Here is a 13,942-nt window from a genome sequence, read left to right as displayed (position 1 = left end):
TTTTAACTATCAGGATTCTTGCATATTAATCATACGCATGAGAAAAGATAGGACTTGCCCTATCCTTTTCGCATGTAGTCTTCCTGTAGAGCAGGACCTATCTTTACGCTTTTTTTTTCAAACTAGAGCGCAATAGCGCAAAGTTTGAATAGTAAAAAAAAAAATATCTGAACACTGGTGCATGCGTTAATACACTCCATAGCAGCGAGCATATTAGCACTTGCGCCAGTCTGTTTAAGCCCTTATTGTTGGTGTCTTTGAGTGTCTGATTAAGGCCTCCTGCACACGACCAGGTCGGATCCAGCATGCGAGATCTGATCCCGTGCCCGGCTGGTGACTCCACTTACCTGTCCTTATTTTTCTTCATCTGTACTGTAGAAGCGCCTGCCGTCGTGCCGGCCCGCATGCGCAGTACAGAAATTCCCATGTCCTTTCCAAAATGATGATTGTGGAAGGGCCGCGGGACAGATGGCTTCCATTGACTTCAATGGAAGCCGTCCAGGAGGAAACCGCACAGAATGGAGCATGCTGCGATTTTTCTGCCGTGAGCAGATGATTTCTGCTCTTGTGCAGAAAGCAGCAGTTCTCCATAGCAGGTTATGGGCAGTATTTGCTGTGGAATACAGGGACAGCCGCTAGCCCCGGATTACGCAAATCAAATCCGCCCGTGTGCAGAAGTCCTTAAGCTGGGTTCCTGCAGGGCGGAATCCCGCCGGAAATCATGCGGTTTGGCCGCAGCGAAAAACTGCGAGCTTTCCACCGGGAAAGTGGATTTGCCACTGTGAAATTCCAGCCTATTGGTGGGAGGTCTTCTATTGTCAGGTTGGTAGTTGTACCATATTCCTTCCATTGTGTTATAGTGGATTTAATTGTTCTCCATTGGATGGTCAAAGTTTGGGATAATTTTATACTATATAACCCGACTCTGATCTATAATTCTCCACAACTTTGTCTCTCAACCGTTTGGAAAACTCCATGACCTTTCAGAACAGGTCTATTTATACTGACATCATGTGACAGATCGTTTGACACTTTGATTGCACACAAGGGGGAACGTATTCAACTAATTATGTGACTTCTGAAGTTTCACAGTAAAGGGGGTGAATACATAAGCACTCACAACTTTTTGGGTTCTATTTATTTTGAAACAGGGTTTTTTTCATTCCACTGTAAAAACTGGACTATTTTGTTAAATCCATCACATAAAATCTAAATCTATTTTAATTCCTGGTTGTAATACAACAAAACAGGAGAAAAACTAGAAGTGGGGAGTGGGGGGAGGGGATACTTTTTCAAGGCACTGTACACGGGCACAAATGTATTTTTTCTTTCAGTAAGTCAGTTTTCTATCATACCTATCATAATAGTTTAAATATACTGTTTCTCCTCTTTATTGATTTTCTGGGAGGTTTATCAACCTGATTTATTGAAATTCTCAAACTTTGCAAATCCATTATTTCATTCATATGTAAACATTCTCTGCTTTCAAGAAGAGGATCAGACCAATTCACTGTGAATTTGGGTAAATGAAGTTACAATATTCTCAGGTGCGAACAACGCAATATCTAAGGATGATTCTCCCTATATAGTATAGTCCTTCCTAAAATAATGTATTGCCTGCTAGCGAAGTACAAGCAATTGCTTCACTATAGCGCCCTCATATGGATTCTTCACTGTCCATTTTCAATGCAAAATTAAACTGCAGTTTAGAAAAGTCCCAATTCTCTGCAATTTAAAATCTGGCAAAAGTCTAGTAATCTCTACTATCTGCTTTATCCAGATAGACTTTATGACAACGTGATTTTTTTGCAAGTTTAACAATTGAGTATTAAATTGGAAAATAGATATCGCAACATCAAGTACATGAATTTGTATTATTGCACTAGTGCCTAGAGTATGCTATTCTGAATGCTATAGTACTACCTAATATATCTTGGTATTAGAATATTGAAGGTAACCATCCTTATGAGATTTAATGCATTGCCTTATACCAATAATCTTATGAGAATGAATGCATTGTCTTATACCCATAGTCTTATAAGAGTTAAAGGGGTTGTCCCGCGAAAGCAAGTGGGGTTAAGCACTTCTGTATGGCCATATTAATGCACTTTGTAATGTACATCGTGCATTAAATATGAGCCATACAGAAGTTATTCACTTACCTGTTCCGTTGCTAGCGTCCCCGTCTCCATGGTGCCGTCTAATTTCAGCGTCTAATCGCCTGATTAGACGCGCTTGCGCAGTCCGGTCTTCTCCCTGGTGAATGGGGCCGCTCGTGCCGGAGAGCTGGTCCTCGTAGCTCCGCCCCGTCACGTGTGCCGATTCCAGCCAATCAGGAGGCTGGAATCGGCAATGGACCGCACAGAGCCCACGGTGCACCATGGGAGAAGACCCGCGGTGCATCGTGGGTGAAGATCCCAGTGGCCATCTTAGTAAGGTAAGGAAGAAGTCGCCGCAGCGCAGGGATTCGGGTAAGTACTAAACGGTTTTCTTTTTTAACACATGCATTGGGTTTGTCTCGCGCCGAACGGGGGGTCTATTGAAAAAAAAAAACCCGTTTCGGCACGGGACAACCCCTTTAATCTCCTCTTAAGATGAGAATGATTGAAAAAGATAATTTTAATGTAAGCAATATTTGTAAGTGAAGTGAGTTCTTGTGTCATTCCTTATAACTGACAAGTTATTGAGGGGCTCCATTATAACGTTTTAATTAGGACCCAGGGATATTAAGCTCCACCTCTGGCTTGTATTTATGTTTATTGTATTTGCTATTCGGTTATTTTAGTGATTGTCACAACTTTATTGGCTGAGTAACTCAAGGGGTAGACTAAGCTGTGATTTTGGGCACCCCAATTGATGTCTGATAAAGAGTGGTGTTTAATAGGAGCAAATATCATTTAGAATGGAATTAATATTCTTATCCATATGAGTAGGAACTCCTTCATTCAAGAAAGGTGGAAAGATGAATCTTGGATACGGATAGGAGTAGAGATTAGCGAACGTGCTCGTTTAGAGCAATTACTCGATCGAGCATCGCTTTATCGAGTAACTGCCTAATCGGGTGAAAAGATTCGGGGGGCACCGGGGGTGAGCAGGGGTTGCAGTGGGGCGTAGGGGGGAAAGAGAGAGGGAGAGAGTTCCCCCTGCTCCACCCTGCTACCCCCCGCTCCACCCCACCGCCTGGTGCCCCCCGGCGCCCCCCCGAATCTTTTCGCCCAAGTAGGCAGTGATGCTCGATCGAGTAATTGTCCTAAACGAGCATGTTCGCTCATCTCTAGATAGGAGTCTAAGCTAAGTTGCTATATAGCCATTCAGTTATTGAAATTCCAACTATGACTTCACTTCCCATTGGGTCAATGAGGATAGTATACACAATGCTACTGCTTGTAATACATATTCCTTGTTATTTATTCATTAATTTTGTGGTCAGGCAATTACCCCTATGATGCTCTGAGCAGCTTTGAAAAACTCTTATGAGAATATCATAATGACTCCAAAACCACAAAATCAAGACCATAATGAAGCTGTAATTGTCGAGGCACTAGTCATTCTTCAAGGGGCTTTTATTTATATATGGTCCATTAAAGATGTGGTTGCATCTACTACATGGAGATATTATGGTGCGGGGTTTTAGTAGAGTTGTCCGTCATAGAAATGTATTGAAGTGAGTTAAGCTTTATTGAACAGATGATGGAGACATAACAGGAAGCAGTATCAATAAATAAAGCTGTGATGGATAGGCAAGGTGATGTGTATTGAGTGTCTTGGGCTTTTAGGCACATTAACTGACTTTCAGTGTCTTCCTTCTGTCATTTCAAATGGGTTAAGTTACAATATTTATTTTTATTCTTTAAGCCAACTCCCATTATGTGGTGAATCACTAGAATTATAATTAATTGTACTGTGCGGGTTACCACATTATCCATATCACTAAAGAGTCCATCATCTTTTGTTGTGTGATCCTTAAAGGGATATGCATGTTTGTATGAATAAAGCTTAATTTGAAGACCCTAAATGTACACGGAATTTAAGATATTGCATGTAATATTGGTCCCCAAATGTTGATATTGGATACTGGTTGCATAGGGCCTAGAGATGAGTGAGCACCCAAATGCTGGAGTCCGCGCTATTCGAGTCGAGCTTATCGTAAAATTCAAGAGCTCTACTCGAGTAACGAACCCCATTGACTACAATGGGAGACTCAAGTATTTTTGTATGTGGGATACCGGGTCCCGAGCTTTTTTTTTTTTTTTATCCTTGTTTCATGTGTTCTCTCTCTCCCTTCCAGACAAAAAATTTGCCATTGGCACGCACTGTATCACGGCGGGAGGGGCCAAAACAGGCATGTCACAGCGGGGAGGAGCCAAAAACTGGGGCGGGGTCGAACACGACTTGATGCTTGTTCGAGTAACGAGCACCATCGAGTACGCTAATACTCGAACGAGCATCAAGCTCGGCAGAGTATGTTCGCTCAACTCTAGTAAGAATGCTTTCAAAAACAGAAGTGTTAAAAGTTTTTTAAGTCAATTAACAAAATGCAAAGTGAATAAACAAAGAGAAATGTAAATCAAATCAATATTTGGTGTGACCACCCTTTACCATCAAAACAGCATCAATTCTTCTGGGTACACTTGCACACAGTTATTGATGGAATTCAGCAGGGAGGTTGCTCCAAACATCTTGGAGAACTAAGTACAGATCTTCTGTAGATGTAGGCTCGCTCAAATCCTTCTGCGTCTTCATGTAATCCCAAAGACTTAAGGATGTTGAGATCAGGACTCTGTGGGGCCGTATCATCACTTCCAAGACTACTTGTTCTTCTTTATGCTGAAGATAGTTCTTAATAGCATTGGCTTTATGTTTGGGGTTGTTCAGGAGTCAATCAGGCATCTCTATTTTTGAAAAAAAAAAAATATATATATACTTTTCAGCATTTTTCCACGTCTGCCTAAAACTTCTACAAAGTAATGTAATATTACATAATCTCTGGCTATTGTTTGGCAATAAAAAATATATCAATCTTATTTATGAGGCGCAGAGAACTTAAAAAAATGAACTAAAGTAAAATAGTGAAATAAAATATACTACTAGAACTAGAACTGCCACAATCTCACAATTGGCTGTTTCTGCTCAGAAGTTGGCTTCTGTGTTTGAGTTTCCGGATGACTGTATAACTTTGCACCACTTTACAGCACTGTACTGTTCATTTGATATTATTATTGCCGCTGCTTATATAGCACTAACGTATTCGGCAATGCTATTAAGAAATTGTCACCTTTTACATCAATTCATGTCCCCAGTGGGGCTCACAATCTAATTACCCTACAGTATCTCTCACACACCCTAGGACAAGTTTTAGGGGAAGTCAACTAACCTAATCTAACATTACATTTTTGGAGACTGGGGGGAAACCAATGCCAGGGTGGGCATACAAAACCTATGCAGATGTTGTTAGTTTCCAACCTGAGACCCTCATGGAGTACATTTAATGCTACGGTATGTTATATGAGATTCAATCCCTGCATGGTTCAGGTAGCCGGCTCAAGGTTGACTCAGCCTTCCATCCTTTCCATCGGTAAAATGAGAACCCAGCTTGGTGGGGGTAATAAATAAATAAAAATTACCTTAGGGCGCTGCGGAATTAGTTGGCGCTATACAAATAATAAGATTTATTTGTAAACAAAAACTGGTAAATGTACAGTAAATACATGGAAATGACTGGAAGTGACATGAAATGAAAATCAAAATTGAAGAAAGATATCATACTGGGAAGAGTTAAATTATTCCATATGCCATATTGTTGGTAGAGTACATCTCTTTGGGAGGTTAAATGCGCATTAACTAACGTGTGCCATTATACAGTCAGCTCTGGTCTGGAGCTAAGAAAATAAATAAAACCTTGTTTATGTCAGTTAGTTATTGCACAACGGAGCCAGTATTATATTAATGTACAATTTATACAGAAGACGTCAGACTCGGGAAGGACTACGGCTCATAGGAGTATCAGATGTCCAGTCTGTGTTTGGTTCCTACTCAGCCCACATATTGTTTATGACACGAGTCAGAGCTGGAGCTAATGCATTGTTAAGTGATAGTTTTTATGTGACTTTAAGCTCGTGTGTATTTATACAGGGACTCCGTTTACAGTCCACAGAACTTTTTATTGGAGAGATTTCTCCTTTACAGTTCAAGGCGGCACAAATTTAGAAAAGTTTGTATAAAGTTTCCTATGACCATTTAATAGCTCATATTATTACCCCTCCATGGTCGCCTCTTGCCATGTAATTTGTCCCTCTTTTGACTGTTAATGTATGAGAACTATTGAGGGATATATACGAGACACCAATTAGAGTATTATAATGGATTACTTAGCGGTGGTCTTCTATCCCAGTCTTTAGATTCTGAAAACACATAATGGTGACGTGGCGATCATATATTGTTGGCTTGCATGCATTTACACTGAATAATAATTGGGTAGTTTTCATCGTGCATTGGAACTAGAGATGAGCGAGCATGCTCGTTTAAGGCTGCTACTCGATCGAGTAGCAGTCTTTTCGAGTAAGTGTGTAGTCGCCCAAGCAGCATGCGGGGGGGCGGCGGGGGGAGAATGAGAGAGATCTCTGTCTCTTTCCCTCCTGCTGCCCCCAGCTGCCCCCCCCCCAATGCCCCCTCCCCCCCGCATTCTCCTCGGGCGAGTACAGAGTTAGTCGATCGAGTAGCAGCCTTAAACGAGCGTGCTCGCTCATCTCTAATTGGAACAAAAACCACAACTTTGACTAACCCCTCTGCCACTGTTTCCTATTTGACAAATTGTACAACACCCAAACAATAGTGCCAGATAAACAATATTTTTCAGGTCTGCATGATCAGCGATAATCTAACAGGTTATCACTGATCAGTCATTCATTGAGCACATTTATACCAAACAATCATAGTGAAAACCACTCGGTCTTATGATTATTTTCACAATAATTGTGTCGTGTAAAAGGACCTTTAGTCTTGTTTCCATATGACTGCAGTTTGATACAATATAGATACAATGTAGATCTCGTTTCCCGTTGGTCTTCTGGCTAGATATTGTACATAAAGCCCTCCGTTTAGCCTCACTAAAGGTACTTTTAGACTAGCCAATTATCATTTGAATGCGCGAATGAGCCAGTGACGTCACGGCCAGCTTGTCTGCTCTCAGGCAGCCTGTTTAGACAGGCAGATACATCGTTGGCTCGTTCAAAGGAGAATCATTCAGTCTTTCCTTTTTGCTGTATAAGCAAGTGAGAAAGACTGATCGATTGCTGTTTGAGGGGTCAGTCACACGGGCGCATCGGCACCCGTACACCGGCGCCCGTGTTACTGACAGAAGATGGCCGTACTTTAAAACGATCACATGTTCTTCCTCCCGGTGCTGCAGAGAGACATCCGTCTTCAGGTACGACCGTCTGCTGGCTACACATGTGCCCGTGTGACTGAGCCCTAAACCCAACGATAAGTGAATGAGCCAACGATAGTTGTTATGCCTGCATAAAACGAACGACGAATAAAATGTGACGATTATCATTCATTGTTGTCGCTGGCTCACGTTTAGACTGACCGATTATCGCTCACTTTCATTTGAATGATTTTTTAATGATCTCATTCTGCCTTAAAGCACCTTAAGCAGTGATGAGCTCAACGTAATTATATAAATAATAATAATAATAAAATTATACATAGTAGAAGACATTGATGTAGGTAACAGAAAATTTCCATAGATATTTGATACTTTTGTTGCTTTTGCAGTTTATGGTTAGCATCAATAAGTGACCATTTTTTGTCATTGTAAATCTTCCCTGTATCTTCTGAAATATTGCACAATGTATAGTTAAGAGTAGTCAAAAAAAACGAAAAAAAAAAATATATATATTTAGAAATTTGAATTGGAGTTCAGCTGGAACGGAGCTTCAAGTCAGAGGCATGCGATGTTGGGCTCCCCTCTCCCTGCTTGTGTATAGGGAGAGGGCTGTCAGTCTTAATAACATGGCAGGGAGAACCCAGCATGGACCACCTCTTTGACTCGGACTCTGTTCCAGCTGAGCTCCGAATCGAACTTCTAAACATGTTTTCTTATTGAATACAGCAGCATTACAGAATAAAACATACATGGGCCGAATTGGCATATCAGTTCACTTTAAGCTTAAAGGGGTGGTCTCGCGAAACAAAGTGGGGTTATACACTTCCGTATGGCCATATTAATGCACTTTGTAATATACATCGTGCATTAAATATGAGCCATACAGAAGTTATTCCACTTACCTGCTCCGTTGCTAGCGTCCTCGTCTCCATGGTTCCGTCTAAATTCGCCGGCAGCTTGCTTTTTTAGACGCGCTTGCGCAGTCCGGTCTTCTCCATTCAGCACGAGCCGCTTCAGTGTGCTCCCCGCTACAGCTCTTCTGCGCATGCGCAGACGAGCTGTCACTGCTCGGGAGCGCGCTGGAGCGGCCATTCTGCACCTTCCTCTAACAGAGGAAGGTGCAGAGCTGCCGAGCTGTCCGGAGAAGCCGCCCAGCTGTCCCGCCGTCCAGCTGTCCTGGTAAGTGATGGGCCGGGGGGGGCTGCCGCTGCGCCGGGCTGCCGCTGCGATGGGGGGGCTGCCGCTGCGATGGGGGGGGGGGCTGTCGCTGCGCCGGGGGAAGTAGCGCTGGGCCGGGGGGGGGCTGTCGCTAGGCCGGGGGAACTAGCGCTGGGCCGGGGGGGGCTGTCGCTAGGCCGGGGGAACTAGCGCTGGGCCGGGGGGGGCTGTCGCTGCGCCGGGGGAACTAGCGCTGGGCCGGGGGGGGGGGCTGTCGCTGCGCTGGGGGAACTAGCGCTGGGCCGGGGGGGGCTGTCGCTAGGCCGGGGGAACTAGCGCTGGGCCGGGGGGGCTGTCGCTAGGTCGGGGGAACTAGCGCTGGGCCGGGGGGGCTGTCGCTGCGCCGGGGGAACTAGCGCTGGACCGGGGGGGCTGCCGCTGTGATGGGGGGGGGGGTGCGCCAGTTACCTGCTGCCTGGCGGCGGGTGACTGGTCGGCGGCTGCGGTGGGTCCGGTCGGCGGCTGCGGGGCGTCTGGTTGCCATGGAGACACAGCTGGTAGCATCTCGGGAGCGCGCACGTCGGGCTGCAGCGAGCGACGGGAAAAGAGCCGGCGGCCATCTTGGGGAAACTTTTATAAGTTGCTGAAACGCTGGAACGGTAAGTACGAACCAGCTAGAAATGTCATTTACAGGGGGGCTTAGTAATGTGTACTTAATGGGGGGGACTGGGCAAAAAAAAAAATTCACTGCTTCCTCGAGACATCTCCTTTAAGGATGTTTTCCTCGAAACTCTGAACATTTATGTACAAAGTCAGTTACTGATTAAGCCAATTTTTAAGCCACCTTTTCCTTTTGTGTATTTGCATATTTCTATTACTACATTGGAACTCTTAGTGTAACATATCTTTTTTTTGTCTTTAGGTTGGAGGGCATACTATGCTACCTATCCGTTGGATGCCTCCTGAGAGTATCATGTATAGAAAATTCACTACAGAAAGCGACGTCTGGAGTCTAGGAGTGGTGCTATGGGAAATTTTCACTTATGGAAAGCAACCATGGTACCAGTTATCAAATAATGAGGTTTGTACATATATGTAGACTCATGAGGTTTGGAAGTGCTATTAGAGGGGTTGTCTCATTTTAATACCCAGCCCAGTGGTCAACTGACAGGCTGCCTCAGAATCCTCGAAGATCAGACTCTGCAGGGGGAAATACAATACGATATGATGGCCATTGAAATAAATGAGTGACCCTGTAATATGCTGATGGACTTGCTCTTTTTAGCATACATCTGCTCTGGGTTATAGAGGGGTGTTGAGGGGTAGGGGGCTTCTAGGATGTCCATTTCCCTATGTGGAAAGAGAAATTTTCAAAACAGCCTCTACTTCCACATGGTACATTGTTGCAGTCCTCTCACATCAGGGAAATGCTCAAAAGCTTGGGAGTGGCAGATGTTATGTGTCTGCTGCCTGGCAGGGAGAAAATCTGCACCAATGCTTGTATGAATTTTGATGTAAACTTGGCTGCGATTTTGAACTGCTTGGGTGAAACTCTGCAATATGCTCTAAGCCCATGCAGACTTTTGGGGGGTTTGAAAGCTGTGCCAAATCCGCCCAATGTGAACATGACCTTATACAATCCTATGATGTATAAATTCTTTACTCTATGCAATATTTGCTTTGCCAGTTTATGCCACACTATAACTTTGCGAATGTCTTGGATAAATTAGACCCCCCAAATGTAATCGTCAATATGAAAAAATTATGCAAAGTGTTTTCTATGTACCATATAGTCGATGTGCTTGTACCATTTTTAGCTTTATAGCTGATAAAAAATGCCTGGCATATATGCCCCACTTTTTACCTTTTCTATTTAGTACTTTTTTGGACAAAAAAATGCAAGGGGTGGACAAAAATATGGAAACGCTGTACGAAATGCATGCCTTAAAATCGGTCTCACTCTCTACATAGCTTATTGAAATACGATTCATAATCCCATATAACTTGTAAGTGTAAGGAATATGACACAGATGCTGATTCCATTGGTCAGGGGTTTGAGCCACTCAGCTGCTGTTACCAGTTGGCTCCCAAAACCACCCAGAGCAGGGAAAGAGGTGAAGTAAACACAAATTGGGTGGGAAAGCTCTCAGGGATCAAAAGAGTAGCTCAGTGCTAATGGTTGAAATCCTGTGCATTTTGTACAGCATTTCCATATTTTTGTCCACCCCCTGTGGACAAAGTATATTTCACAGGAAAATAACACAGTAACACATGTTAATCCAGTTCAGCCTATCCCCCACCACACATGTTGATCCAGAGGAAGGCAAAAAAAAAGCCCAATGAGGTAGAAGCCAATTTTCTCCATTTAAAAGAAAAAGATAAGAGTAATCTGAAATCTCCTTTTTCTTCTAGGTGATTGAATGTATAACTCAAGGCCGAGTCTTGCAACGACCTCGCACTTGTCCGAAGGAAGTCTACGACCTAATGTTAGGCTGCTGGCAGAGAGAGCCTCACATGAGGCTGAACATCAAAGAAATCCACAGCCTCCTTCAGAACTTGTCCAAGGCATCCCCCGTTTACCTTGACATTCTTGGCTAGACGTTAAAGGTGTTACCTATATGGGCTTGATGAATGAATGTGGTGAACAGCCGCTGAACTCCATGAAATGTGTTATAACCTCTGACAGTATTATTAACAAAGATGCTGAGAAGCTATCAAAGGGCAAGCAACACAAACTTCTCCATCTGTACAATACACAATATAATTAACAATACATGAATAAGTTGTATCTTTTTATCCTGAGCCTATCTCTCCTTTTATTTCTTCTTTTCCTCTTCCGTCTATGTTTGGTTGACTGTCTCTCACTGTCTTTCCTACTCCGTGCTTATGCCTTTATGTAACTCAGCATACATAGACAAAGGCCTTAAAACTGTATCTGTTATTCAGCAGGCTCGCATGTCTGTCCACCACATCTAACAATGCCTTCTTGTATTCCTGCCTTTGATGTGGATGAAAAAAAGGGAAAATATTGTATGACACAAACTTAACGACTTCTGCTGTACATATATGTAGACTTTCTATTGACTGTTGCTCACCTCTACGTTTCTGGCTATGTGCACTAATGACAGACAATTTCTGGACATCAAGATGAAGTGTTTGCAGAAATGAGTTTGTGGTAGTAAGGAGACATGCCAACGGGAAGACGTTGAACCATCTACCTAGAAAAAAACAAACCCGAAGAGACACAATCAATGCCTACTATTCCGAAGAAAATAAATCCACCCTGCTTTGTATGTGGCTAGTCTGTAATCACCATATTACCCCATGATAGAAAGAACCATGTTGCTTGCTTCTAGCGAGCTGCCATAGCTGTCTTCATCCTTTTCTTTTCTAAGTGCAGTAAACCATTGTTAGAGGTTGAATCACCCGTTTTAACAGACTGGAATCATCACAATGTGATGCCGAATTTATCCGATACAATGTCCAACAGACAATCTCTGTCATTGACCAGTTTACATAAAGCCGTGCTATACAAGTCAAAGAAAGAATACACATGAGTGGAGGCCGAGAGCTCGGAAAAAGCTTGGGTTTTGTATGGAGATGGACAGATGTGATATGGGAAGCCAATGTATGTTATTGTGGAGGAATAATAGCCTCGGATGAGGGCTGCTGCTTGTATTCTGTTCTGGTAACAGAGTCGGTAGGCAATGTCACAACCAAAAGATGTTGATGGTGCATATTCAAGTGGTTGGTGGCTACTTTGTTTTTTTTTCTCTTTTTTATTAACAGTTTTTCATCCGTGGGCTCCGGATTGAAGTTTCTATTTCTCTATATTACATTGTAAAAACAAAAAAAATGTGGCAGCCTTTCTACAAATGTATGTGATGTTAAACTTGGAGGCAGCGCATGCTTATATATGTTACCGGCATGATGTGTCCAATGCGAAGATATTGAAAGTTGTTCCCCAACACACATACAGCACAGGGTTCCCCCCCGTGTCACAGTCACATTAACCATAGTGTAGAGAATTCTAAGAGAACAGATGAGGCCCTATTGTATCGACCATGCATTCCTCTCCGTGGGGGTTAGTTTTTGAAGAATGTAGTAGCACAGTAACGGAATCTACCATTTGTATAGGTAAATGTAAATAAATGCAGTATGTTGACTTAAAACTGGTAATTGTAAAATATATTTGAGAGTTAAGATAAAAGTATATGAGTATTAGCCTCGGTCATTGAGGCGTTAGTAAATAAATTAATCTCATCTCTTGGGGTCTACAAATGATTGTAACACATCTCTATCAAGGTTTTAAAGCAAATTATAAAAGTGAAACAATGATACTTGTACAGATGTGATTTGTGCTATTGCTTTGGTACATTGTTTGAACTTCTACTCTTGATTTACTATGTATACTTTTTCACACCCGTTTGCAGTAAAAAAAAAAAAAAAAAGCCGAAAGCATGTGCCTATTTGCTCAGTTAAGATGGAACAAGCAATATGGACTGCTTGTCATGAAAACTGTGGAGCGAAGGTGAATGTTCTACATTCTCAAGCACTTGCCTATACAACAGTTCTACTTCTACAGTTCCATTTTTCTCAACACGTACAGTAAATCTCAAGTTAGACACTGAGATGTACAGGATACATACATTGGGATTCTAAAAATAAATCTCTGCCTTTTAATGCTAAACATCATTTTGCCTGAATTTTCATGAGAAATGGTGGTTTTTTATTATCATGATGTAACAAGCAATTCTATTATAATCTACAGCAACTGCAAATGAATGAGCGATAATGTGTGATACAATATCTGTAGTTGGTGGGGATTAAAACGATGTAATATACTGTATATGGAGCTGCAAACAACAAAACTGTAAGAAACCTTATAAAACTGGAAAAAAAGCAACAACAAAATACACTTTGTGAGCCCTGCAACTAACAATGTGAAGATTGCAGCCCAGATTGGAAATGAGACAGCTTCCTCTTCCTCTCCCGCAGCAGGAAGTCACAGCACAGTTTAAAGCACCAATGGAAAGGAGAATTGCATAGTCAATTTGCTGTATAATTTCCCTCAAATGAGAATTATGGAAATGTAATAATACCAGAAGCGATGCTCCTCCAAGGTTGTGTGTTATGTACAGAAAGCATGGCGTTCACTTTTCCCTAAGTATAAGCCCACATTCCTTGGTTGTGCTATGTTAGTTACAACACTAGTGTATGCATTTAAGGAAGAGACCCTAGCTGCTGCTCCAACCCACTTGGTTTGAGGTACCAAGGTTCCTTGAGACCATGCAGATTTTATATTTTGCTGCACTTGCCCCAGTGTTTAAGGCCTACAATAAACTAAATTTGGCAGTCTTAAGACTTTCTTAGAAGACAAGTTGTGGTTCGATGGGG

General features: G+C 42.5%; 1 protein-coding gene across 1 annotated transcript in view; it reads left to right on the top strand.

The window, feature by feature from the left end:
• NTRK2 (neurotrophic receptor tyrosine kinase 2) overlaps nucleotides 1-13,213 on the top strand; it is a 215,783-nt gene extending 202,570 nt beyond the window's left edge. Inside the window, exons 17-18 of the mRNA XM_066604107.1 lie at nucleotides 9,468-9,626; nucleotides 10,958-13,213. Coding sequence (XP_066460204.1) covers nucleotides 9,468-9,626; nucleotides 10,958-11,143 — 345 coding nt within the window. The 3' untranslated portion in view covers nucleotides 11,144-13,213. The remainder of the gene's footprint in view (nucleotides 1-9,467; nucleotides 9,627-10,957) is intronic.
• The last annotated feature ends 729 nt before the right edge of the window (nucleotides 13,214-13,942 follow it).

Source organism: Eleutherodactylus coqui, chromosome 5, assembly GCF_035609145.1.
Source record: "Eleutherodactylus coqui strain aEleCoq1 chromosome 5, aEleCoq1.hap1, whole genome shotgun sequence".
Lineage (NCBI taxonomy): Eukaryota > Metazoa > Chordata > Amphibia > Anura > Eleutherodactylidae > Eleutherodactylus > Eleutherodactylus coqui.
This window is presented reverse-complemented; position numbering and strand designations above follow the sequence as displayed.